Here is a 26349-nt window from a genome sequence, read left to right as displayed (position 1 = left end):
TGATGCCTCCAAGGAGTTCCGTTTGGTTGAAGATAACGATGTCTTGAAAATAGAAGCATAATTAAAGTCTGCTATCAGAAAACATGTACATGGCAATATAGCATAATGTATGCTCTTTCTGTTTTGTAGTTATTATCAAAGGACTTAATCACTCATTTATTATTTTCTTATCACTTTCTTTTTCAGTGTATAGTCTCCTTGAAAGCAGAGAGTGTTTTTGTAGCATTTAGACCAGTGACTTTCATGTGGTAAAGACTCAAAATTAAGATTAAAATAAGTGAACGTATAAAGGAGTTGGAGCTGCATGAAATGTGATATAGGAAAGGCTGGGAACAAGGGAATTCAGAGAGAATGGGTATAGGTGTGTGGTTGTGACCTTATTCTCAAGGGTACAATACTCTCAAGTGCCAGAGTCACAGGTCCTTGCACTTAGCCTCACATGTGACTGTTCTGACCACAGGCACCATATACTCTGTCCCTGATATCACTCCTCTCAGATCTCATTTAGTCTTGTTATCTTTTCTTATCTCCAGGCCTTTAGACACTCAAAAATTGGGTCATGATCTTTTTCCTTAAATCTTCATGGTACAAACAAGTGTACACAGGTCTGGTTTTGTGGGTAGAAACCTCTACATGCTGATGTAGCATTGTGTTAGAAAATAGTAGGCTCTCTATGTTTGTCACTGTACTAGTGTTTATTGTAGAGGAGATGATCTCAGTTCATGTGATATGGAGAATTGATGGAGCTGATAAATGGAAGATTTTCATGTTTTATAAAGTACCCGAAGTGTTAGGCTCAGCAGATGACCAACCACAAACACAACTTAAGTAAATTTTAGATTTATTTTCCTAAACATTTTTTTAAAAACTTTTGGAAATTATTTTCATTTTTATTTTGCAGTTAGTTAAACATTACTAGTACTTTTCTATAATTTTTGAACTCTCAAATATAGCATAGAATTTTATTTATTTTGATTTATACCACCTTCATGGAGTTTACGTTTGATTCTTACAACAGTCATATGCCATAGTTACTTTCTTATATACTGTCTTCATTGTGTAGAGAATCTCAGATCAATTCCTCTTAGGTATCCAGAAATGTTCTCCTTTTTTCCCCTCAAATTTTATGTGTGACATTTTTACTTATGAAATCATTTTTGTCTCTAGTTCTATCTGTGTGTAATATTTCTCAAGGAAAACGTAATAAAAATTGCCAGATAGGATTGGCCTGCTGTGGGGAGTCAGGAGAAGCAGTGGCTCAGGGGGGGCTGGTGGACAGAACTGACTCTAGAAGTGTATATTCTGGACTCTTCCAGTGTCATCTGCCTCTTCCTAGTTTTGGAACCTTAGTCAAAACTCTTTTACTTCCTAAGCCACACTCTATAGAACAAGTGTGACTATGGTATCTTTCAGAGTTTCTTAAAGCTAAGTGACCTAACTTTTGTAATTTCAAAATAGTATATTAATACAACCCTTGAAAATCATCTTTGCAACCCCAAATTAGTGCAACATGCAAAAGGTAAGAAACATATAGATGGGTGAGAGGGTGGGATGGGAAGAGAGAGAGATCGATCCACTGAAGAGATTATAAATTCAGTCATTGATTCAACAAATATTTTTATAACTTCTAACTTCTTTCCAGGCATTGTCCTATGTACTGAATATAGCAGGAAACAAAAGCCCACCTTCATGAAGCTTTGATTTTAGATGTAGGAAATGACAGTAAGCATTTATATTTGTATTTATTCACACACACTCACATACTTATGTTAGTTGGTCATATATGTTCTGGAGAAATACAGACTCAGCTAAGGATAGTGAGTATACCCAGGGAGGGGAGGGGAAGGGAGGGATGGTGCCATTTTATATAGGGTAAGCTGAGAAAACCTGTTAGAGAAAGTGCCACTGTTTGGAAATATGAAGGAAGTGCAAGAGCATTTATGTTGGGAGAATACATCAGGGGAAACAGAAAAAAAAAAGGCACCGGGATGGAGTTTGGATCACACTTGGTGTTTAATTGCCTATTAGATATCCAAGTAGAGATGTTACTAGTTCTAGGATAACATATATCTGGAAGACATCAACAGGTCAGTGTATTGCAGATATGGTACTAAAAGATAACTAATGAGTTAGATAGAAGAGAACTGAGAACTTGGTCACTGTAATATTTAGAGGTTAGGAAAATAAGGAAAAGGCAACCTTGAAAATTCTGAAGGTTTCTTGATGGGAATAACATCAAGAGAAAGTAGATCCTAGAGGCTGCCTGAAGACAATTTTCAAAGTGGAAATGATTAGCTATTACAAAAGTTGAAGAAAAAGGGAATAAAGTGAAGTGTGAGAATACACAGTTGGTAATGTTTTTTCCAGCAGGGTTTTGCCCTCTATTAATTTGAAACTATTGAAAATCCCTGAATATGTAAGTGCCAGGAGGTGTAACTCTAAAATACAAAGGGAAATAATTATAAATGTAGAAAATCAAACAGTTCTGTTTGATCATCCTCACACAGATAACACCTTCAAGTAAATAGACGGGTCACCACATCCACCAATCTACCTTCTAGGTTTAGGCAAAATCAAACTCCTTCAGAAGTCCACAACATCGGAGGATATATCTGTCCTTTTTTATCACTTTACATATGTCACCTAAAAAGTGCTCAGTAAATGTTTGTAGAATGAATTAGTAAATCAGTTGGATAAGTGAATGGAGTTATGCTTCTAAATTTTTATTTACATAAATGCTTCTCAGATGTGTAATTTGTCAAGATGACATGAAGCTAACATTGTAGTATATTAAATCAATGACGACATAACACCAAAAGTGTAAAGGCAGATAGTTTGTATTTTACAGCTTATACATGATTCAATCAGGTTTCTTTGTGATCATCCCATTACTAATCAGTTATAAATATCCAGATGCGTGGAATGAAGATTTTTAGCATCTTTTTAACATGTATATTTCTGACAGAATCTTGAAAACAATATGCTTCTGAATCTAACAGTGGAAGTTGGTTTGTAGTTTTTGAATTAGATATTGTTCTTCTGTACTTGTAAACAGTTAAATACACACAGGCGGTAGAGACTGCATCGCTACTACATGCTGATCTAATTAATGATACAAATGACCCTTAGGATAGCAACTTACATCTGCAAACTGTTTCAAGTCCTAACTGTGGAGATGCTTGTGAAACATCTTACCTCTGGCAATAATAGCTCACTCTTTGCGTTAATTTGCACATGGCTAACTTTTTTTGGAGGCCTTGTTCTTTAGTCCTAGGCTGTTGGTGCCTTCAGGCCATCTGGTATGTGGTGACTAAGCTAGTTCCAACTGCATCAAGTCATTGTAATAGCTGTCTGAAATTACTTAGCATAACTAAGAATAGAGGTATAGAAGTTTCCCTAGAAACAGTGAGATGCAGCTGCATAAGAGTTAAGTTTTTTGAGTAAGAAGGAAGTATGCTAAAGAATTGAAGACCTCCAGGAAACTTAAGGTTCTGCCTTTGGTTTGAACTGGGCACACTACAAATTGCATATATTTTATATTGTGTAGAAAACTTCCTAATAGTGTAATTGAATTATATAGTAACTGAAAATGATGTGTAAGTTTCCAAGTTTACATTTCTCATATATTGACTTGATACTTCAAAATACAGAGGAATTCTTAAATCTCTCTTTTGATCCAGTGAACTAGCTGGTGTTGAAGTATGGTTACTTTATGAAAAATTCTAGAAGACTGAGTCTCTGTAATTTGGCATTGTGAAAATCCAGAGGCAGCAGCAATTTTGGACTTAAAAAGACTTAAAATGAAATATTCCTTATGGTTAATAGGGTCTTAGGCAACTAAAACAGAATTATCAATAAATCATGATGTAAAGATTGGTGAAGCTGTAAATTTTTAGAGTCCTTCTGTTACAGGGCAGGGTGAGGGGCACCTCAGGACCCCCCCAACCTGCCTGCTCTAAATAGGTTCTTCCATCGACTGCATCAACCCAAAAAAGACACTAGTGCATAAGACCTTTAATGGAAAGGAATTTTAATACAATTAATGTGCAATAAAGACAAGAGAAGGGAAAGAATAGAAAATAGTTTCCACACAACACCCAGAGTTACCCATCTCCTTGTGGGAAATTCCCATCCAAACAGGGTTGGGCCAACGCAGTGCCACTGAAGTCTGATAGTTTGGCACAAGTCTAAGGCACCTTTTAGTTGGGGCCCATAGAAAGGCTGAAGGGGCCAGACAATTCTAGAAAGAAAAGAAGCAAAATAAAAATCAAGATTAAAAACTGTCATTGTTAACTTCCTGATGGGTCTTTTACCCACGTCTGTTTCAAGTGTTTCCTTACATGTTCCCCAATCAGGGCTAGGAAACAAGCTTTCTGCTCCATGTGCCTCCTCCAGGTCTCTACTTAACTTCTCCCAATTTCCTCTCCAACTTCTCCTTCTTCCTCAGCTGTACCCTTCCTTAGGTGGGGTAGGGAACCTGGAAGCTCCTCTTTTGCTGGGTGGGGACAACCCTGTGACATGTCCTTCCAACAGGAGTCTATTTTGCCATCTAAGAGAGTTTTATCTTTTCTTGAACTTTATTCCTAGTAGTTTGTGAGTGCTTAAGTCTGATGACAGCTTATTTACCTGGAAAAGCTAGCTCTTTAATTTCTTTTCTTTGCACTCATTTTTCCTATGACTTCTTTTTGATAATAGGCTTTAATTTTTAAGTTCCCTGTCTTTGTAAATTGCCCGTTTATAAATTTGCCAATATTGCTGTTTTTGTTGTGATTTTCATGGAGTTTTTTCTATATTCTAGATGAGAATGCCTTATTATAAACAATGAGACATTTGCATGTGAACTTTTTGTGAAGCCTTCCTTGCCGTTTAACTTTGAAGTGGTCAAAACCATCAAATTTGCTATTAAAATTGTGCTGTTGTTGGGCCTCCCCTGATGGTGCAGGTGGTTGAGCGCCATGATGTGAGGCTGTCAGTAGCGCCGGTTCGATCCAGGCCTGCTGGCGACGTCCCACATGGTGCAGCAGAGCTCTCCTGTCTTGGCCGTTGCTCCCCTCAGCAGTGTATTTTGTCAGTCTGCCTGTTCTGCTCCCCGCTCTCTCTGGTGAATTCTCTCACCCTCCCACACATCTGGCCTGTACCCCAGTTCTTGTATAAAATAAATAAATAAATCTTTAAAAAAAATTGTGGTGTTGTTTTATTTCTATCTTATATATTCCTACCTACTCTGGAATTAAATTCCTATATGCTGCATTCCTTTTCTTTCAGCTTAAATATTTTCCTAGTACCAGAAACATTTGGGTTTTAATTTATTATAAAGGGAATATTTTTAATCAAAATTTATTGTTTTATCATTGGTTTCCAGTACTATATTATTTCATGACTTTTACATCAGCATGTGTATAGCTTTACCTACCCAGCACCAAAATTCTAGTGCCATTACAGTAAAGATAACTTTTTATTAGTTGCATCTACTTTCGTAACACTGCAATAAGATAAAATAGTGTATATGATGCAGTTTTTTACAATTTAATGATAAATTTTGATACTTGTTTTCTGTGTATTTGAAAAAAATGCGTTCTTTATAGTTCTTTTTTATATATATTTTATTTTTATATTCCCCATACAATTGCAACCCCCTTATTTTGACCCCAATCCCTCCCCTCCCCGCCCCCCATTCCCCATAGAGTGTCTCTGATTCATAGTTTTTTGTTGATTTTGATTTTTACTCTTATAGTTATTCTTTTTCCTGCTCCCTTATTTAAGTTTTCTAGATTCCTGCTATGAGTGAGACCATCCAGTATTTTTCTTTTTCTTTCTGACTTACTTCGCTGAGCATGATCCCTACCAACTCCATCATGTTGCTGCAAATTGCATGTGTTTATCTTTTTGAATGCTGAGTAATATTCCATGGTGTATATGTACCACATCTTCTTGATCCAGTCATCTATTTTTGGGCATTTGGGTTGTTTCCAAAGCTTAGCTATTGTAAATAGTGCTTCTATAAACATAGGGGTGCAGGTGCTCTTTGGAATTGATGTTTTTGTGTCCTTTGGGTAAATACCTAGGAGTGGAATTGCTGGATCCTATGGAAGCTCTATGTTTAGTAGGTCAAGAAATCTCCATACAGCTCTCCATAGTGGTTGGACCAGTTTGCACTCCCACCAACAGTGCAGGAGAGTTCCTTTTTCTCCACACCCTCGCCAACATTTGTTGTTGCTAGTTTTTTTAATATGTGCCATTCTCTTTATAGTTCTTATCACTAGCTCATACATGAAACGTGAATATTTTTCAAAATATTTCTTTGCTTTTTTTAATTTATCTGTCACTAGGCAATTGTGTGTTAAAATACCCAACTCTACTGTTTATTTCTCCTATAATTATGTCAGTAGTAAACATATTTTAAGTCATATTACTAGGTACATCCACATTTATGGTTTTTCATCTGCTTGATCTGTATATAATTTCCTTTTTTATGACTTATACTATGAAATCTATGTTGTTTGGCATTAGAATCATCATCCTGGCTACTTTCCTTACTTCTATCTTTAGTCCTTCAAGAGATAAATATGGATATGGATATTGATAAGTCTGCTAGAGAAAACCAATTGCTTTAATTTGTGTTTGTGCAAACCTGTAATAGTGTTCTTGTATGTTCATCAGCTAGTTTAATGTTTACATTCATTTAAATTAGTACGTTAGGAATTTTTATTCTATCATCCAAATTTTTTTATTTTTGTTCCAAGTTTATGCTTTATTTGCTGCTTCTTTCCTACTTTACACTGAAGTAATCAAATTTTCCTTTCTAGTCAAAATTTCTACTTTCTTTATATGTTTTTAATATTAATCAGCTCTTTTTGGTATTAGTTTTTTTTTTTTTTAAATTGCTGTTGAATATTAGTCCACTGCTATATGAACTGGTTTTTCTTTTTTGCCAATTCACCTCTTAATAGACATCTCGGATGTTAACTGTTATGAGTAAGGCTACTCTGAACACTTGTGAATAATTATTTGTATAGACATATGTTTTCATTTTACAGTATTAGTGCATGAACACATTAATTTTTTTTTTTTTTTTTTAAAGATTTATTTATTTATTTATACAAGCACTGGGTACAGTCAGAAGCACAGGAGGGTGAGAGAATTCACCAGAGCCAGAGCGGGGAGCAGAGCAGGCAGAAGGACCGAAGTACACTGCTGAGGGGAGCAGCGGGCGGCAGGAGAGGTCTGCGCGCCATGTGGGACCCTCCTCTGGTGGCGGGGGAGCAGCTGGGGTGGCTGGGGAGCAGCTGGGGATCGAACCGGCGCTGCAGAGGCTGCATGCAGCTTCGCAACCCAGCGCTCAACCGCTGCGCCACCAGGGAGGCCTGAACACATTAATTTTTTACAAATTATAGCCTGGGGATAGATTGCTTATTTTTGCAGATAAAGTTTCAGTGGAACACAGTCACCTATTTGTTCATCTTTGGCTGTCTTGAAGCTACAGTGACAGTGTAGAATGGCACACTACCTAAGATATATATTATTTGGTATTTTAGAGGAAAAAAAATTGCTCTATGGCCCACAACCTAAGATATATATTATTTGGCATTTTAGAGGAAAATAAAAATTGCAGACCCCCTTGTAGATGCTGTGGATTCTATTACATTCCTCCAAAGATTGTTTGTTAAAGAAATTAAGTTTGTTAAATTCAACCAAGTAACTCTATCTTACCTTTGGTTGACAGTAGTTCATATCTTACATTGGTTCATTCTTCCCATATCTGGCGTAATTTAGTATCCCTCAGGTGTGTCTAGATCAGGTACCAACTAAAGACTTAAGCTTTGCTGACTTTCTTTATTTTGGGATTGTCCCTTTGGTTTTGGCAGCTTTGATGACCCCAGTGTCTATGTTTGAGTCTAAAATGATGGCATGTTTTTCAGTATTTAGTCTCCCCCTCTTCTGCCATGACCATAGGCCACTCTAAGGTCAAAGTTAAAGAGATGGTAAAGTCAACTTGTACAATCCCTCCAGCTCCCTCCAAAATTTACCTGCCTTTGTTCACGCTCCACAATCACCAGAAAAAATTGCTACTTATATCCACAGTTGGTGGTTTTTATCTAAATGACTGTTATAGGTTGTCTGGAAACTTACTCCATCATTCCAGAAGGGAAATCTTCCTTTTACCTCTCATACTAGAAAATCCTTTACTGGTTTTCTTTCATATATTTTAAATAGCTCCTTCCTAACTTTTTCTTCTTTTCTTGGGAATTTCATTTACTGGATATTGACAGTTACACTGTCTCTAAATTTCTTCTTATTTCCTGATTGTTTTAGCACTTCTTAATGTTTTCTACTGAGGAGTCCTTTGCAGTTTGTTGCTTCATTTGTTGGCTATGCATAAATTACATTTCCCTTTACATATCTATTACACAATTTCTGCTACTAGTAATAATATTGAAGTTTGTGCCATAGGGAAGGTGAAAGAGATGACCCCAAACTTATATAACTGGCAATGATCAAATCTTTCATATCATAGTTTTTTGAGATTAATAAGCTAAATCTCTAGCAGTTCTTCCCACTAAAAAGAATTCATAATAATGGCAAAAATTCAAATGTTGCTTTATATAATCAACATTTATTTAGATTTATCCATATTTCTATCAGTTCCTCTGCTCACCAGTCATTTGCTTTTTAAACCTTTTCTTTGAAATCATATTCCTTCTTGAAGTACATCATGTGCTTTTTTGAGTGCATCATGTATTCAGTTCCTTATGTTTGTGCCAAGATGTTATCTTTGCCAATTTTCTAATCTTAAAAGAAAACTGAACATTTCATTGTTTTCTTATGGTGTTTCCTATTGATTTTTGTAGATGTCCATTAATTGTGAAGACTTCTCGTTTCAAGGCAACTGTGCTAAGATTTTTTTTTTTCTAATGAATGCTTGTTGAATTGCATTGAATGTGTTGTATCCATTGATATAAAAATCAGGTATTTTAGTTATTGGATGTACTTGATTGTATTAGTCAAGTCTCTAATATTACAAGAACTTTGTCTTTCAAGGGAAAAAACAACCTGGTCATGGTACGGTGCATTTTTGATACATTGCTGGTTTGGGTATCATTAAGTGTGTTGAATTGTGTTCCTTTTTTTTCCTGTTCTCTAGAGAGTTCATGTACACTGAGAGTCCAAATTTCTTGAAAGATTGTAAAGTTTTTGGATGTATTTTTTGTGGGAAGGTTTTTAACAGTTTTAACTCTCCAATGGTTACAGAGTTGTTCAGCCTTGCTTTTTCTTCTTTAGTCCACTTTAATGTTGAATTAAAAAAAATTCTAATTTTTTTGTTTCATTTAAATTATTTTTTACTGGCATAAATTTCACATCTCTATTTACTATTTTGACTTTATCTGTAGTTACACCCTCATTTTTTAATTCCTAATATTCCTAATTATTATTGCCAACTTTTTCTTGATTGATTTGCAGTCTTATTAGTGTTTTCAGAAAGAATATTTGACTCTTTGTTGTTAAAGTTTTAAATCCCATGTCACTCCTCCTTTTAGTCTTCTATCCTTAATAATACTAGGGTGATCTGTGATAGATGTTTTTTAAAAATATTACCCCATAGTAAATTACTTTTGCAGTCATTGTTAAATATTGAAATTATACTTTTGAAGATTGTAGAAGAACGAGGAGTTACATGTTCCAGGTTTAATTATTACTTCAATATATATGCACTTAAGATGTTTTTTAACAAATAATTTAGAGAAATCTTAATGGAACTATTTGCTATAAAGAAAGATATAGTTTATCTTTGCAGTAAACTTCATGTTATTTATACGTAGAGAGTTAAGCTTCCATTTATGTTATTCCATTTAAAATAGATAGTATTTTTGTGTAAACATTTTAAATACCTACTTGAGACAAACATCAAAATTTTTATAAGCTTTTAACAGTCTTTTATTATTACAGAAGAACAAACAAGGAAAAATGCATTGTTTTTATTAGTTTGATTCAGAGTGCCAAGTTATGCATCTATACTGGATTCCTTTGTAAAGTATTTTAACTTTTAAGTTTTTTTTTTTTTTAAGATTTATTTATACAAGAACTGGGGCACAGGCCAGATGTGTGGGAGGATGAGAGGACTCACCAGAGACAGAGCGGGGAACAGAACAGGCAGACTTACTGAAATACACTGCTGAGGGGAGCAACGGGCGAGACAGGAGAGGTCTGCTGAGCCATGTGGGTATCTCCACAGCCAGCAAGGATCGAACCGGCATTGCAGAGGCTGTGGACAGCTTCACAGTGCTGTGCTCAACAGCCTGTACCACAAGGGAGGCCCTTAAATTTCTTTTCTTAACTGACATCTTAAGTATCTCAACAATTAAGCTGAAAAACGTATTTGACTCTGACTTCAGTAATATATGGAGAGTGTTTATTTCTAACAAAATACCCAACTCTGCCCCTTATTATCTTAAGAAAGGACTTGATGTCACATAGCTCTATTATCACACATCTGATACATTCCACTTTTCTAGGTAAAAAGAGTCCTTGCTGTTTCTTCAACATGTTCTTACTTTAATTTTGACAGTTTGGTTTGAAATCCTGAATCTGAGTTATTTTTAAGAATGAGACTAATTTACTTAATGTAAGATCCCTAACTAGACCTGCAGAACATAAAGAGGAAAGAGATCTTCTCTATGAGATTTATTCTACGTGACTGTGCTTATCTTGAAAAGCTGCCAAGTTTGCTTTTATGCACTCAGTGCTTCAAGTGGGAATCAATTAGAATACCTGCTGTTTTGAATAGCAGATAATGGTAAAAGGTCAGAATTTAGACCACCAACAGTGTTCAACAAGCAGCTATTATTCTTAAACTACAGTGGAGAATAATTGCTTTTTAGTTCAATATGCACTGGGTAACTGATGAACTTGACTAAAATAACACATGTTATAACACAACTTAGCTTTATTCAGTGTAAGTAAAACAAAATTCTTCTTTGGTGCCAAGTCAGCATTTGACCTCATGAGTTTGACCTCATGATAAGTATACATTCTTAACAGAAGGTCTTAGGAGGAAAAAAAAAATCCTTAGGAACAAAAATTCTTAAGTTAGACATCCACTAATTCAAATACAAATGTATCTACAAAAGCGCATGATGAACTTCTCCGCTTATTTTCAAGAGTCTAAAATATTGCAAAGAAGCATTTTGATTTGGACATTCTTTAAAATAAGTTCCTGGATGAATTTTTGGTAAATGATAGGTGAAAATAAAAGCACATAAGTTAAATTGAAAAATATCCCCTCTCTATATATATCTTAAAAGATATATTTGTGTAAAATATTTTGAAGCAGGAAAAAATGTCATCACAGCAGATAAAAGAATATACATGAAGTTTATCTTTCCATAGACTATTAAATTTTTAAGAGCTTACAAACATTCCACAGATCAGAATTTTCAAATAAAGAATAGGGAAATCTCATTTTGGAAGTTGTGACAATTTCAGTATTGGAGTTATAACAGACCTGTGTAAAATGTTTAATGTATCATTCCCAAAGTATTTAATATATTTGGGTCATGAGTTAGCTTTAACTTTGTAGTGATTTTAGTTTGTTTTGGATACCATCATCAGAGTAAACCTCCTAAAATAACAGTTTCATCAACCTGCTGGTCAACTACTAAGTGGTTTCATTTTCCCCAAATAAGCAGTTCCTAGTCCTGTCATTTAAGATCTGGTTCTTCTATCTTCAAAATCTTGTTTACTAACATTTCATTAGATACCTCCACCCATTACACTGGTCTTCTCCCTCTTTCATGACTGTTGTCCATATCGCCACATGTTCTGTCTCTGCGACCTATTCTCTTCCACTCTCTTGTCCTATTATCTATATCAGTAATAGGACAATCATTTTCAGTGTAGATTATTGTAACCACCTTTTTTTAAAAGATTTATTTATTTGTTTGTTTGTTTATTTATTTATTTATTTATTTATACAAGCACTGAGTACAGTCAGAAGCGCAGGAGGGTGAGAGGATTCACCAGAGCCAGAGTGGGGAGCAGAGCAGGCAGACCGACAAAGTACACTGCTGAGGGGAGCAGCGGGCGGTAGGAGAGGTCTGCGTGCCATGTGGGACCCTCGCCTGGCGGCCGGGGATCAAACTGGCACTGCAGAGGCTGTGGGCAGCTTTGCAGCCCAGCCCTCAACTGCTGTGCCACCGGGGAGGCCCTCCTACTGTAACCACTTTTAAATGTCCCTCATGGATTTCATGTTTCCATTCTATTTGTTAATAACTTATTATATCTAAAATGCTTCAGTTATCTTAGAGAAATCGGAAATCCTTGAGAATCTGCCAGTTGTCAACAGAATTACGGTTACCAGAGGAGTAGCTGAGGGAAAGTATAGACTGGTGAATGGTGACTGGATATTTGGTGGTGGGCATGATGTGATGTATGCAGTTGCCGGGGTGAGAAAATGTACAACTGAAACATGTAAGAGTTTTAAGCTAAGGTAACCTCAACAACAACCAAAAAAATCTGACAGATGTCTCTTTATCTCTGTGTCACCAAGTTAGCTACAATATAGCTGTGGGTTAGGTTTCTAACATTTTCACTTCTTGCTCTGTGCAGAGTTATATTGTTGATATGTCTCTGCTACTTAATCCTAGTATTTTTTTCATTTCCTTCAACTTTTCCCTCAAAGAAAAGCTCATTGTATTCTGGAGTTTTAAAACCCATACCATAAATACATTTACTTAATTGTTCTAGCTTGGTTCCTGCAATGGTATAAATAATAATTTTTTAGCTCAAATTTTTCTCTTGTAGTTAACCTTGCATAATCATATATGTTTCATTTAAGGAATTTCTTAAAGGTTCAGTTTTATATTAAGCAAATTTTCTATTATGTGTATCAATCTTCAGCCACTGTAAATTATCCATGTACTATTTCAATTATAAGTTTAATATTAAAATCTCCCAACACATATTTTTATTCAAATCATTTCGTTTCTATTAAAATAATTCTTCAAAAACTACTTACTTTAAAAATGTGATACTTCCTCTTACTGGTTATTGTGCCCTTGATTTCAGCATGTTATTTGCACTGGATTGTGGTGTAAGGTAGAAGGTGAGAAAGAATGCAGAACCAAACTAGATCCACCAATGGATGGAACAGATTGTGACTCTGGTAAGGTAAGTCATTTGCGTTGCCTAAAGTCAATGAGAGTATTAAATGAAACATAAGAAACTTGCATTTTCTTCTGTCAGTGTAACTCACAGGATATTTTCTTCTGCTGGTAATATGTGTACTTAATTATGGAATACTTTCAGTGTATATAAAATTTTCAACATTTCCTCTATTTTTAATTTTAGCTGTTACATTTTTAAAATCCATGCTTATTTTGTTCATCTCAGTGGTTGTTTTTATTGTTTTATCAAGATAATTCTAAGATGCAGATTTATGTATTATTTGAACAAAAAAAGATTTTTTTGCAATGAAATTAAACAGGTAAAATAAGCACAAATAAGAATGTGAATAGTAGAACTCAGAGTTAATGAATTCATGCTAGTGCTTCAGGAGAGCAACTGAGTATATTTAATTTCCCTTCTAATTTAAAAAATTATAAAAGATTCCATTTGGCATTTTGGAGATTCGTAAATATCCGGCCATCTAAGTTGTAAATATCCGACCATTCTAAGTGTTTCATTTACTTAATTCATGTACATTATTTATGTACATAATCAGATAACAATAATTGTTATTGAAAATTAATTTTTGAAGAATATCAAATAGATGCATCTCAAATAGAAATAATTATGGTTAATTTAGTTGAAAGATAACAGTTAAGTAGTTTACAAAATTTTCTAATTTTTATTATGTGGAAGAAAAGTAGAAACTATCAATTCAGTCATCATATGCAAGATTAGAAATCTTGTCTCTGAACATTAATTTTTATTACATTTGAAAAGAAACACCAACATGCAGACTCTAAGCATTAGTTTAGGTGAGTTACTTAGTGGGAAAAAGTTAAGTTACAGGGCCACCCCAGTGGCGCAGTGGTTGAGCACTGGGTTACGAAGCTGCGCGCAGCCTCTGCAGCGCCAGTTCGATCCCCTGCTGCTCCTCGGTTACCTAATGAGGGTCCCGCATGGCGCACATACCTCTTCTGCAGTCCACTGCTCCCCTCAGCAGTGTGCTTCAGTCCTTCTGCCTGCTTCGCTCCCCGCTCTGGCTCTGGTGAATTCTCTCACCCTCCCGTGCTTCTGACTGTACCCAGTGCTTGTATAAATAAATAAATAAATCTTAAAAAAAAAAAAAAAAAAGTTACATAGAGTGCTATTTCAAAAACACATCAATTGAAAAAATAGAGATAAAAATAGAAATTTAGGGTTTCCTTCATGGCACAGGGGTTAAAGACAGCACTATCAAGCTACTGCCACCCACTGCAACATGAGTTGGATTCCCGGCCAACCAGGGAGCTGACCCACATGGCACAGCATACCTCAGCCATGTATTTCAGTAGATCTGCCTGTTTTGCTCCCCACTCTCTCTGATGAATTCTCTCCCCCCCATACCTCTGGCTTACACCCCAGTTCTTGTATGCATAAATAAATAAATCTTTAAAAAAATAGAAAGTCAGTCATTCCACTTGGAGAATATTCTCCAAGTGGAAGTATACATGTGCACAAGGATGTATGTGTGGGCGTCTGTGTTCATGGGCAACATTCGCACATGTACATACAACCATGCATGCACAAATGCTTATGTTAGGAAGCACTATACAGTGGTGAGAAATGGGAAATAAAAATATTCATCAGAATCATTATAGTGTAGCTGTTGCCACAATGAAATAGATCTATTTGTAGTAACGACACATGATGGTTAGTCATAGGTACATGGATACTTTATGCCACCAGTTGAGATTTAAGAAAAACAGCTTATAGACAGAGGTGATTACATTCATTTACACATCTCATGTTTAAAAACCCATTTTCCATGGGTTTAAAAATATAAACTTCAAACTTTAATTAGTAGTTAACTCTTAGGAGGGAAGTGTGATTGATGGGAATAAGGGCACGCAAGGTGAGGATGAATGTAAATTTTCTGGATATTTCTGGACTTTTTGACATAAACATATAGTCATTTATTGCTTTATGATTTCTTTAAAAAAGAAAAAGTGTACAGTTATTAAATCCAAAATATTTTTTCAAGACTAGAAATTTCTTATCACTAGATAAAAATCAATGAGAAAAAGTTTCTTGAAGGGGAACGTCTGTGAAATAACATCTGTTATTACAGACTTTGCCAAATAGTTTTCCATGTGCTATATGGAGAGTCAAAATTTGGGTCTTTTTTTTTTTTTTATTTTCAGTAATACACAAAAGTGCAACATGTGTATATTGGACAAGCCTCATAGTATTATTCTGAGTAATTTATTGTTTGAATCATAAAGTTCTGCACTAGTAATATTTTCATCATCCCTGAAACATGAAAACAGCAATAAAAGATAACCAAATATTCAATCATACTTCTTCAAATATCAACAACCCATTCATCTTATGTAGTTTTTAAACAATATAAACATCTCTTCATTCTTATAAACTTATGTCCTCAATTTGTTCTATTATTATTTTTTCTCATATTTATGGAGCGATTTGCATTGTTGAGGTCTCTAAAATAAATTTATTCTTTCAGCAACCCAAATTGTAATTACTCATCAAAAGTAAAATGTTTCATTTCCCTACAATTGTGCTAATGATATTCTTTAGTGGTTCTGTAATGCTTTCTGTATTGAAATAACTAATGAACTTCTCAGTTCCACAGGCCATGTGGGCTTCTTCAGATATCCATCTGTTCCAGCTGTTGTAGCAGCCAAGTGCTGCAGTGCTAAAATATTTGAACACATGCAACCTTGCTTTAAGCACCTCTAGCTCAATACATTGCAAACCAAAAAACAAAACTGGAAATTTTGCAGTTCTTTCATTCTAGTGATATCAGTCTGGCTGCTTAACTAGCCCATCTAGGAATATATAATCAAGTCTGAGAAGGTGTCTATAGAATTTTATAATTCAAAATGATTGTGAAGGTTGTATTTACTATTTATAGACAAAATTCTTCAAAGTAAAAGTAGTCTGCTTTCTTCTTTTCTCCTTTTCTCCTTCTATCTATGTTTACATTTACATTTATTTATTTTTTAAAAAAGATTATTTATACAGAGATTTATTTATTTATTCTGACTGGGTACAGTCAGAAGCGCGGGAGGGTGAGAGAATCCACCAGAGCCAGAGCGGGTAACAGAACAGGCAGACTGGCCAAATACACTGCTGAGGGAGCAGCGGGCATGGCAGGAGAGGTCAGCAAGCCATGTATACACCCTTGCAGGTGGCCGTGGATCGAACTGGTGCTGCAGAGGCTGCGGGCCTCTTCGTAGCCCAGTGCTCAACCGCTGCACCACCAGGGGAGGTCCTACATTTACATTTAACACAGGTTTAAGAGTTGATAAATGATTTGGTAAAAACCAAGAAATGCCCTTTTTTATTTAAAATACTTGCTAGGTATTAGGGACTAGGAAAGGGAAGTTCAATACCAATGTCTAGAGTTTAGACTGTTTTTCAAGAATTCTATATATGTTAATTATTTTTCTAAATCTAGATTATTGATGTTGCCATCATGATTCTTTATTATAAAAAATGAACTCTGATAGCTGTAAAATAAAAAATTTGCATACATACAAAGTTTATTGCTTTCTTTATGTCACTTCTCTCATCCAATATTGTATATACAGGGCTTGATTAGAAAATGATCATTTTTCTTCAACTTCTTCATGGACCTCTTGTGATTTGGGCACTTTCATGAACTTCTAGACATATCCTCATGGAAATTTGAGAGAATAAAAAACAGGATACTTTTTAGGTCATGTTTTGTCTCAGAAATAATCTATATTCTATATTCCCTTAGCATTTTCATAAATCAGACTGTACTCAGATAATGACAAATTCCAAGTTTTTAAATCATATATAATTGACTAAAAATATAAAAGAAACAAAACACTGTTAGAAAGTTTATGAAAAGCATCATTAGGATCATTTTATATACAAACCCAATAGAATCCACTGTATAATCAAGCAAAGCATCATTTGACATTTTCCTCAATGTTGAAGCACAGTAGTGCATACAAGGAACAAAAGCAGGTTCTCCATAGCTTCACCCAGAGATCTGGTTTATCTGCAAGGCGATTGACCTTAAATATTACACTATAATTTCTTTAAATTTCACTGATATGTGTGGGCAAATTGGCTTACAAGACTGTTTCCATTTCTCTTCTTCCGCCAGATATGGTCTGGTTTAAATGATGTGCAGGTTTAGATCCCAGTGTTTCCCAGAGTATTTTTAGTTTGCTATGAACTCTAGCCCAACCTTTCAATGCCAGCTTGCTGCTAAATGGAACTATGATATGCACTCTGGGGAAAATAAACACCATTCAAGGAGGCCAAAACAATTTGACCAGTTGAAATTTGTCAGCTTTCACTTTGGATTTTTTTTTCGCCCATGAATGGCATGACATTGTTAAATTCTTAAAGCCAGTGAGTTGTTTAAAACTTTTACAGGGTCTGTTTTTTTCATGTTTTTGCAATTTGAAGGCTGAATCTTCTTAAAAAATTCTAATTTATTTAACAGCAATCAGTATATCCATATATTCTAGATTGTAGAAATTCATTGTTTTTATGACTAGATTTAAAATTTCTTGAGTCAGAAAAGGTTGAATTTATAATTTGATATTATTAGAGAAAATGTTTTATTGCCAGGTAGACACATATTTTAGCTCAAATAAAGCTATGTAGCATAGTTTTCTACTACTGTTGTTATTGTTAGAATTAACTTTTATTAAAATCATTAGTACGGGCTATGAATTGTGTTTATTGCTTTATTCATCCCTTGCAAAGTGTCTGTTAAGTCAATATGATTATCATTCACATTTTGAAAAGGGAAAACTGAGAATGTCCCTGCAATTTCCTCAAGATTCCTTAAATATCATGTTGCCATTAAGGACAGAAAATTAATTAGGGCTGCACGAATCAGCTTTTTCAACTTCTGTCATTATGCAGACATTAATATAAATTTTTCTGATCTTATTCTCGGTATCATTTTCTTCAGTACTTTTTTTTTTTTAAGATTTATTTATTTATACAAGAACCAGGGTAACGGTCAGATGTGCGGGAGGGTGAGAGTATTTACCAGAGACAGAGTGGGGTACAGAACAAGCAGATGGACTGAAATATACTGCTGAAGGGAGCAGTGGGGGAGACAGGAGAGGTTTGTCCCACCATGTGGATTGCTCCACGGCTGGAGGGGATCGAACTGTCACTGCAGAGGCTGCCGACAGCTTCACAGTGCTGCGCTCAACTTGCGCCACCAGGGAGGCCCCCCCATTTTCTTCAGTACTTTTTACCTTTAACATGTTTGCTGTGAACATCATATATCTGATTTTCCAGGCAAAAGTTATTACCATAATCTATCCACCAAGACCTGGTAAACATTCCTTGGTAAAAAAAGAAGTAGCCCCTTTTGAGCTTCTGTTTACAGATAATAAGTAATATAACATCATTATATATTATGTTTATTGTTACATTTCTCTTTCTTAAATACCAAATATACTATAGAATAAATGGATTAAAATGGCAGAATTTTAAAATGTAATTGCTCAAGTCTTTCGAATAAACAGCTCTCAAAGGAAAACTTGCTATAATAATATTTGAGTATGATAGACTCTTTAAGAAAAAGAGGCATAGTCGCAGCAGACCTCTCCTGACTCATCCACTGCTCTCCTCAGCAGTATATTTCAGTCAGTCCACCTGTTCTGTACCCCACTCTGTCTCTGGTGAATCCTCTTACTCCCCACTCCTCTGGCTTGTACCCCAGTTCTTGTATGCATAAATAAATAAATCTTTTTTAAAAAAAGAAAAGAAAAAGAGGCATAAAGGAAGTATTAAAGTTAAATATGCTTTTTTAATTACCAGGAAGGAGAACAGCCTAAATCACTGAAGTTTCAGATAAACAGTGCTAAATTTGCTAAAAAGTCTGCTACCCGGTAGTGGTAAAAGAAAATTATTCCTTATTTTCATTGTTATATATGATTTTCTGCTTTTTTTGTTTGTCTCTTTTGAATTATTATGTTTCTTTGAAAGGGTTAGTTGTTCCTTTTTTTCCTGTCTATACTCTCCCTCATTTCCTCTTCACCCTAGCTTCCTCACTAAGCACTGAGTTCTCAGGGCTGCAGCACAAGTATCTGTGCATTGTCTGCATGGTCTCTGAGAACTGGGAGATCAGGACCATATTTTACTATAACAATAAGTAGGTGCCAAACTCATTTTTTTGTTTTTTAATTTCCTGTGTTTGGACTCTAGTAGATCTGATTTAAACACAATCCCAGTGATTTTTGTAGGCCAGTGAATGATTTTCCATTGTGCCCTGATTTGTTCACCTAAGACATACCTTTTGGAATAGTGGTGTAAGGCTGGAGAATGTAGCAGCAGGATGTCAGCCCCTGGACATGTGGCCGGAGAGTGGAGCATGTGGAGTCCATGTAGCCGGACCTGCAGTTCTGGGATCAGCGGTCGAGAACGCAGATGTTCTGGGTAAATGCACAGTTCCTGAGTTGGGGAGGGCACTTTTCAATTCTGATTTGCACAGGCTTTACTGACAGACCATGTTGGAAGGCAAAAGGAGCCCCTCAAATGTTACTCCATGCTCCATTTTGAAACACTAAAATTCCTTAAATCGTGTGATTAAAAAAAAAAAGCTCCCTTTTTATAAAACAGTAAGAGCAAACCTCTAGGAGTAATAATTAAGTGATATTCAGGATAGTAAATCAAATAAAATGTGTTTAAATAAACAAACATGTATTTGACAAAGCATGGTGACGTGAGACTAGTAGGAAAATGATGGCAATGCAGGACTGTAATATGAGGTTAAATTGATCAGAACTGTAAAAATATGCCCTTTTTTAAAAAAATGTGTATTTGTGGATTTCCTACTATTTCTAATAATTTAATGTACCCACATTTTCAAGAGTAGATTTAATATGAATGTTTACCCTTATGATTTGTAAAATGTTTAATGAATAGTTAATATGAAAAAACAGTGATAAAATTGATTATTTGTACTGTCTTTTCTAGGCTAAGTTCTGAAACAAGGGATTGTAATGGTCCCAGAAAACAGTACAGAATATGTGAGAATCCACCTTGTCCTGCAGGTTTGCCTGGATTCAGAGATTGGCAATGTCAGGCCTATAGTGTTAGAACTTCGTACCCAAAGCATGTACTTCAGTGGCAGGCTGTCATGGATGAAGGTATGAACAGCCAGATCTTTACCTTCTGAATTAGACTTCAAGGTTTACAAAGTTTTCCAGAAGAATAATTAATGTTATTTTACAGATTATGTTCTATGTATTTCAAAACTTTATTTTTCCACTTTTACTGATATGTAACAACCATGGGCAATCACTAAAAAAGTTGGAGAGAGCTATCACAGAGATTGGTAGCTGCCAGAGGAGAAGGGTGAGTGAAATGGGTGAGGAAAGTCAACAGTACAAACTTCTAGCTACTAAGTAAGTAAACAAACAAGTCATGGGGATGTAGTTTACAGTCTGGTGACTATAGCTAATCATACCGTGTTGTACATATCTGAGAGTCACTGAGATAGTAGATATCAAAAGTTCTCAGCACAAGAAAATTATTGTAATTATGTGTAGTTATGAATGTTAATTAAACATAGCATGATGTTCTATTCACAATATATGCATATGTCAGGTCATGTACATCTGATACTAGTAAAAGTTATATGTCGATTATATCTCAATTAAAACAACTTAAAGATACAGGTAATACTAAGCAGTTGTTATATCAACTAAAATTTAAAAAATGACAATAACGAATGCTGACAAGGATGAGGAGAAACTGGAGAGCTCATACATTCCTTATAGGAATGTAAGATTGCATGACTACTCTGAAAAAAAGCTTGGCAGTTTCTTGAACAACTAAATATGCCCTCATCATACAGTTGAGAATATGCAGTCCTGGGAATTAAAATAAAAATCCTACATTCAAGTTCCCATAGACATTTTATTATCAATAGCTAAAAACTAGGGGAAAAAAACAAAGATTCTCATAGCTGAATGAGTTAAACAAACTAAGGTAAGTCCATACCATGGAATATTATGCAGCAATAAATGGGACAAAATATTGATATATGCAATGATTTGATAGATTTCAGATTATTATACAAACTGAAAAAGAGTCAAAACGTAAAGAACTGTATGGTTTCAATTTAATGACATTCTTGAAATGATAAACCATAGAGGTGGAAAACAGACATTACTAGTTTCCAGGACTTAGGGATGGTAGTTGGGAGGATGGATAAACTTCATGCTTATGGAATAGTTCTATATCTTGACTGTGATGGATGGTTATAAAATCCACATGTGCTAAAATTGTGTAAAATTATGTACACAGAATATGTATTATAATTCCACGAGTTTTGCTATTACCTAATAGTTACCATTGGGGAAAACTGGATGGAAAGTACATGTCACCTCTCTCTATTATTTTGCAGTTTTCTCTAAATCTTAACTATTTCAGAATTAGAATCTTAAGGAAATTACTTCTTATCACTTAAGAAGCCTGTAGTCAGTGGGTTGTGGGCGAAAGTTTGCAGTTGACAAAATGGACTTAATTTTATCACCCCTGTCTTCTTTGTTTCTTTTCTTAGTCAATTTGGAATTTCCTTTCCATCATTGCAATAACACTGCTGGTCATAGCTTAAATTCTACTACTTCTCAATTTTAGTGTAGACATCAGACAAAACTCTTCCCTCACTGAAAGCATCTGAGTACACAGCACTAATGGAAGGCATTAAACAATAGGGCATGGTGTTCTGCTATGTAATTTGGAGAGGGTTATGTTCTCATTTTCTTGCTATAAAACAGAAAAGTATAGTTATCTCTATAGATGGTCCATCTTCTTTCTGCAACATAGCAGAGTTTTAAGTTCTCCTCTTCAAAGCCAGATCTTTCATCTCTGCCCTGGGTGCTGCTAGCCCTGTCTTCCCTTCTCAGCTATCTTATTGATTACTGCTACTTTCTTTTATATATTTAATCCCTTTTTCCAATAGATCATTCACTTTCAATATTCAACATTTTTTGACTCTCCCTAAAAAATATAAACCTTTTTCAGATTATGGCCTCTTCCAGCTGATGCACTTAGACTTAGTCCTTCATAGACATCCTTCTCAAAAGAATTATTTAAATTCCAACCTTCTGTTTCCTTCCTTTCCATCTGAATTTCACCAACAGAAATCTCACTAATGTTATCAAGGACTTCTATGGAAATTAAACCTAGTCACTTCTCTTCAGTCCTCTTTTTACTTGACACTGCAAATACATTCAAATAATTGATGACTGCTTGTTTCTTAAAACACTCAGGTACCCTTATTTCCATGGCAAAACACCATTTTAGTCTTGCCGCTATCTCTGATGTAGTCCACTGTGTATTCCAGATGTTAATAACTTTTACTCTTCATTTTCTTTCTTAGGCAATCTCATCTATTTCCATGTCTTCAAATTTGAAAATTACTCATGAATATTTATCTGCAGCCAGATATTTCTTTTGAGCTCCAAACTTGTATATATAACTTCTACCTGTTATTTCTATATGATATCTACAAGTTAAAGAGTCAATGCATGATCTTAACCCTTCTAACCCATGCCCATTTTGATCTTCTTTAGTGTTTCCTATTTCAGCTAGGGTTATTTATTGTCTTTTCAGCTGCACAGCCCAGAGACGCATGTGTGTCATTCTTAACATTTCCTTCTTCCTTTCCCACCTGTCCTGTACATCACTATGTCTTACTTGTTTTACTTCCTGATAACTCTCCACTGCAACTCCAATTACCAAACTAAGCCATAAATCTTCATCCTCAATTTCCGCCCTCTTTAATCAATCAACAAACTCCTCCAAACCTTTTGATTACTACTACCAGTTTATGTTCTTGACTGCACCATTTCCAACCTGGATTTCTCAAACAGCTTCCTTGCCATCTCCCTTGTTACAGTTGCCACTCCTTCAGGCCCCGCTCCTCATTTCAGTCAGGTGCTATTTTATGAGGCCGTTCTCTCAGTCACTGCACCCTTTCCCTTCCATGAGTCCCGTTGCTCTCAGGACCCACCGCAAACTTCATGACCTGGTTTATTAGGTCTTCTCCTGCCTCACATCCATCTTTCCTTTTGTAGTCTCTTGCACAACCAAGCTGAATTTCACTCTACCTGCCACGTACTCCTGTTTCTGGACCCATAAGACATACTAGAGGTGTTTTGGTTTTTTTTTTATTGTCATAATACTTTTTCTTTCTCAAACTTTGATCTCTATTTCACCATCATTTATTTACCTTTAAGACTTCTACTGATTTTTGAACTCAGTTTATGTCATTTCCTCAAGGGAAAAAGAAACCCTTTGATTCTTCAAATTGGATAGATGCCCCTTTCACCTACCCCACCAGCACCCTGTTATAGCACGTTTGAGTGTGTCTGCATTCACTGTATCATCTGTTCCTAGTGTATGACCTGGTGATTATGAAGTTTCCAGTAAATATCTGTTGCATGAATCTGAACACATAAATAATGTCTCTATGGTAAATTATAAGCAATATTATTCCAATCACAAGAATCATCACCTAGTCACTTGAAGGTTAATTCTATCTTTGCTTCTCACTGGCTGTGATGTTTGATTCGGTTAAAATTATTTGAAGCCTCTTCAGTTATATGTGAAATAAGAGGAAATTGTTCAACACCAGATTGAAAGAGAAAAAAAAAAAAAACACCTCAGATCTGGATAGAGGTCAATTTAAAATAAAGAAACTCCTAACTCTTACAAGATGATGTCTGTCATCAGTATTATCCATAATAGATAGTTATATAATTAACAGGTCAGTATTTTTTATTTTTTGTAGCACCTAGCAATTAAATAAATCTATAATTCTTTAAAAAAATCGTAAGTCTTAATAACAGGTCACAATTTAAAATGCAGAAGACTACTTCTGTTCTTCCTACATAATTCATGAATTTTGGTAGAAGGAATTAAATACAGGAGGATATCAGTATAGTTGTAAGCATTCATTTTTAGGGGGAAAAAGATGTATGACTTTAACATTCAGGTGTTTTGCATACTATGTGGTGAAATTTGGCTTAAGTCCATGTTTAATGCATATCTTGGAAAGGGTTGGTCTCCTAAATCAAGACAGAGGCTGTCTGCCAAGTACTGGCATGTTACCTGGATCGCTATGTCATAGTCTCAAGAGTACTCCAGAAAGGAAGATTGTTATCAAATGTATTTATGTCATCTGTGAAGATAAAGTAAGCACAGTGAATTGACAATATATTGTAAAATGAGACAAAGAGTTTTATGTGAATACTTGCTTGGAATGTGAATGGAATTTTCTAGACTAGCTCTTTTCAGTGTTATTCATATATCTGATTTGCTCCTTTCTTCAATGAAACCCCAGAAAGAGAATTATATACACGCTACTTTTAAAGTATCGCAATTATAGCAGCTGTCTTTAAATCCAAAGATATGACGTAGTGACCAATCACTAAATAAACATAACCTACTTTGAGGTGTGAGCGCACACTGAAATGCTTTATTATGGCTTATAATGGCATCTTAGAGGAAAATTTTAAAAGCATGCACATTAAAGGCCATGTTCCAACTCTCCAAAATTTTTCAGAAGGAATAGTCAGAAGCCACATGTGAAAACTGTTTGAAATGTTCAATTCTGAAGGCTCATTTAAATGCTTCTTTTCTCTTTGCAAAGTGATACCCTGTTCCATGCCTCTGGCTGTTATTTGGTATTTATAGAATCCCATCAACATACATGGAACTTGACAGAAGACATAACTGAAGCTCAGTGTCAGAGATTGTCAACTATTTTCCATTCTGTTTATATGAACTTAATAAACAGTAAAGAACCTGACTGGTGTGAAGCCAGTAGAGTAGTAACATAGCATGGAAATTGTTCTGAAGTTTCAGATTTGGATAATTCTACTACTGGTGTTACCAAATATGACAGCTCCTCTGGTGGATGCTTAGAAATAGAAACACTTTAAAAATATTGTGCTACCTTTTGAGCCTAATAGGCAAATGTTTTAAACTCCAGCTATCCTACATTATTGCTTAAGGAAGCACAGGAGAAGAGTGCCAGCCATTCAAGAATTCTTCACGTGTGCTGTGGTTCTCAGCCTAGAACTGCTGTATCCTCACTTGCTTTCTAGTAAGCAGAAAAGGTGGTTGAGTCATAGCTAGCCCTTCAGCAATTGTGCATGTTAATAGAGGTTCCCATGAGGTTACATTGCATTTCTAAATATCCTCATAATGGAAAATCTTGTGAGAATTGTTTATCTTATAAGTTCTTTCCTTTGAACTTTAAGACCCATTAGTGATCATCAGAAGGGGATTAGATAAGTCAAGACAAAGGGGACAATGTCAGGCTGAAGGACAGAGGTGGACATTTGGCAGTAAAATCAATGTAGATTCTCAGTGATGCACACCTGAAACATATATAATATTGTAATGTTACTTCAATTAAAAAATTAGTAATTTTTAGTAATTTTATTAATTTTTCCATTAGAAAATGCCACATGCACAGGACTGAAATCAGTGCACTGATATTTAGAAATGAACCTCAAGAAGGATTTCATGAGTAAGGTAGAATTCTTATATAACTTAGCATAAAGGGGAAATCATTCCAAAAAGTTAAATACCAAAAATAGGGACATGAAAAGTATTTTTCAGGAAGAAGGATTAGTTTGGGTGTGGTAGAGGTTCAGTGTCAGAAAATAGTAAAAGATATATTTAAAAATTAATTTGAAGACCTATTTCTTGAGTTTAATAATCACTGGATAACTACTCTTTTCTCTTTTTTCTTTTCTCAAGCACCAGCTCATTTACTATTCATAATAAACCTCTAATATTATCTACTCTAGTATTACTCAGTTAACATCAAATTGTATTTTTTACTCAGTGATCTAAAAAATAAGATCAAAATATTTGCAAAGTAACTTTAACTCACTTCTTTTCATCCATTCTGTATGTAGAAAAACCATGTACCTTGTTTTGCTCGCCTGTGGGGAAAGAGCAACCTATTCTCCTAGCAGAAAAAGTGATGGATGGAACTTCTTGTGGATATCAAGGATTAGATATCTGTGCAAATGGCAGGTGCCAGGTAAGACCCTCCAAAGGGAAAGTGATGATGTCCTAGGAGAATTGTGGGACTATTAAATAGCTTTAGCTTTAGATTGGGTGGAAAGCTCTTGACTAAGATTCAGGAGA

General features: G+C 35.2%; 1 protein-coding gene across 5 annotated transcripts in view; it reads left to right on the top strand.

The window, feature by feature from the left end:
• Nucleotides 1–26349, top strand: part of ADAMTS19 (ADAM metallopeptidase with thrombospondin type 1 motif 19) — a 294164-nt gene that overhangs the window by 191954 nt on the left and 75861 nt on the right. For all 5 annotated transcript variants that reach the window (XM_037509412.2, XM_037509414.2, XM_037509413.2 and 2 more), the window contains 4 exons: nt 13063–13164; nt 19478–19608; nt 20149–20321; nt 26115–26242. In XM_037509412.2, the coding sequence (XP_037365309.1) occupies nt 13063–13164; nt 19478–19608; nt 20149–20321; nt 26115–26242 (534 nt within the window). The remainder of the gene's footprint in view (nt 1–13062; nt 13165–19477; nt 19609–20148; nt 20322–26114; nt 26243–26349) is intronic.

The sequence above is a fragment of the Talpa occidentalis genome, unplaced genomic scaffold (genome assembly GCF_014898055.3).
Source record: "Talpa occidentalis isolate TD23 unplaced genomic scaffold, MPIMG_talOcc4v2.1 talOcc4.13, whole genome shotgun sequence".
NCBI classification, from domain to species: domain Eukaryota; kingdom Metazoa; phylum Chordata; class Mammalia; order Eulipotyphla; family Talpidae; genus Talpa; species Talpa occidentalis.
The sequence above is the reverse complement of the archived record's forward strand: the minus strand, read 5'-3'. Positions and strand labels throughout refer to the sequence as shown.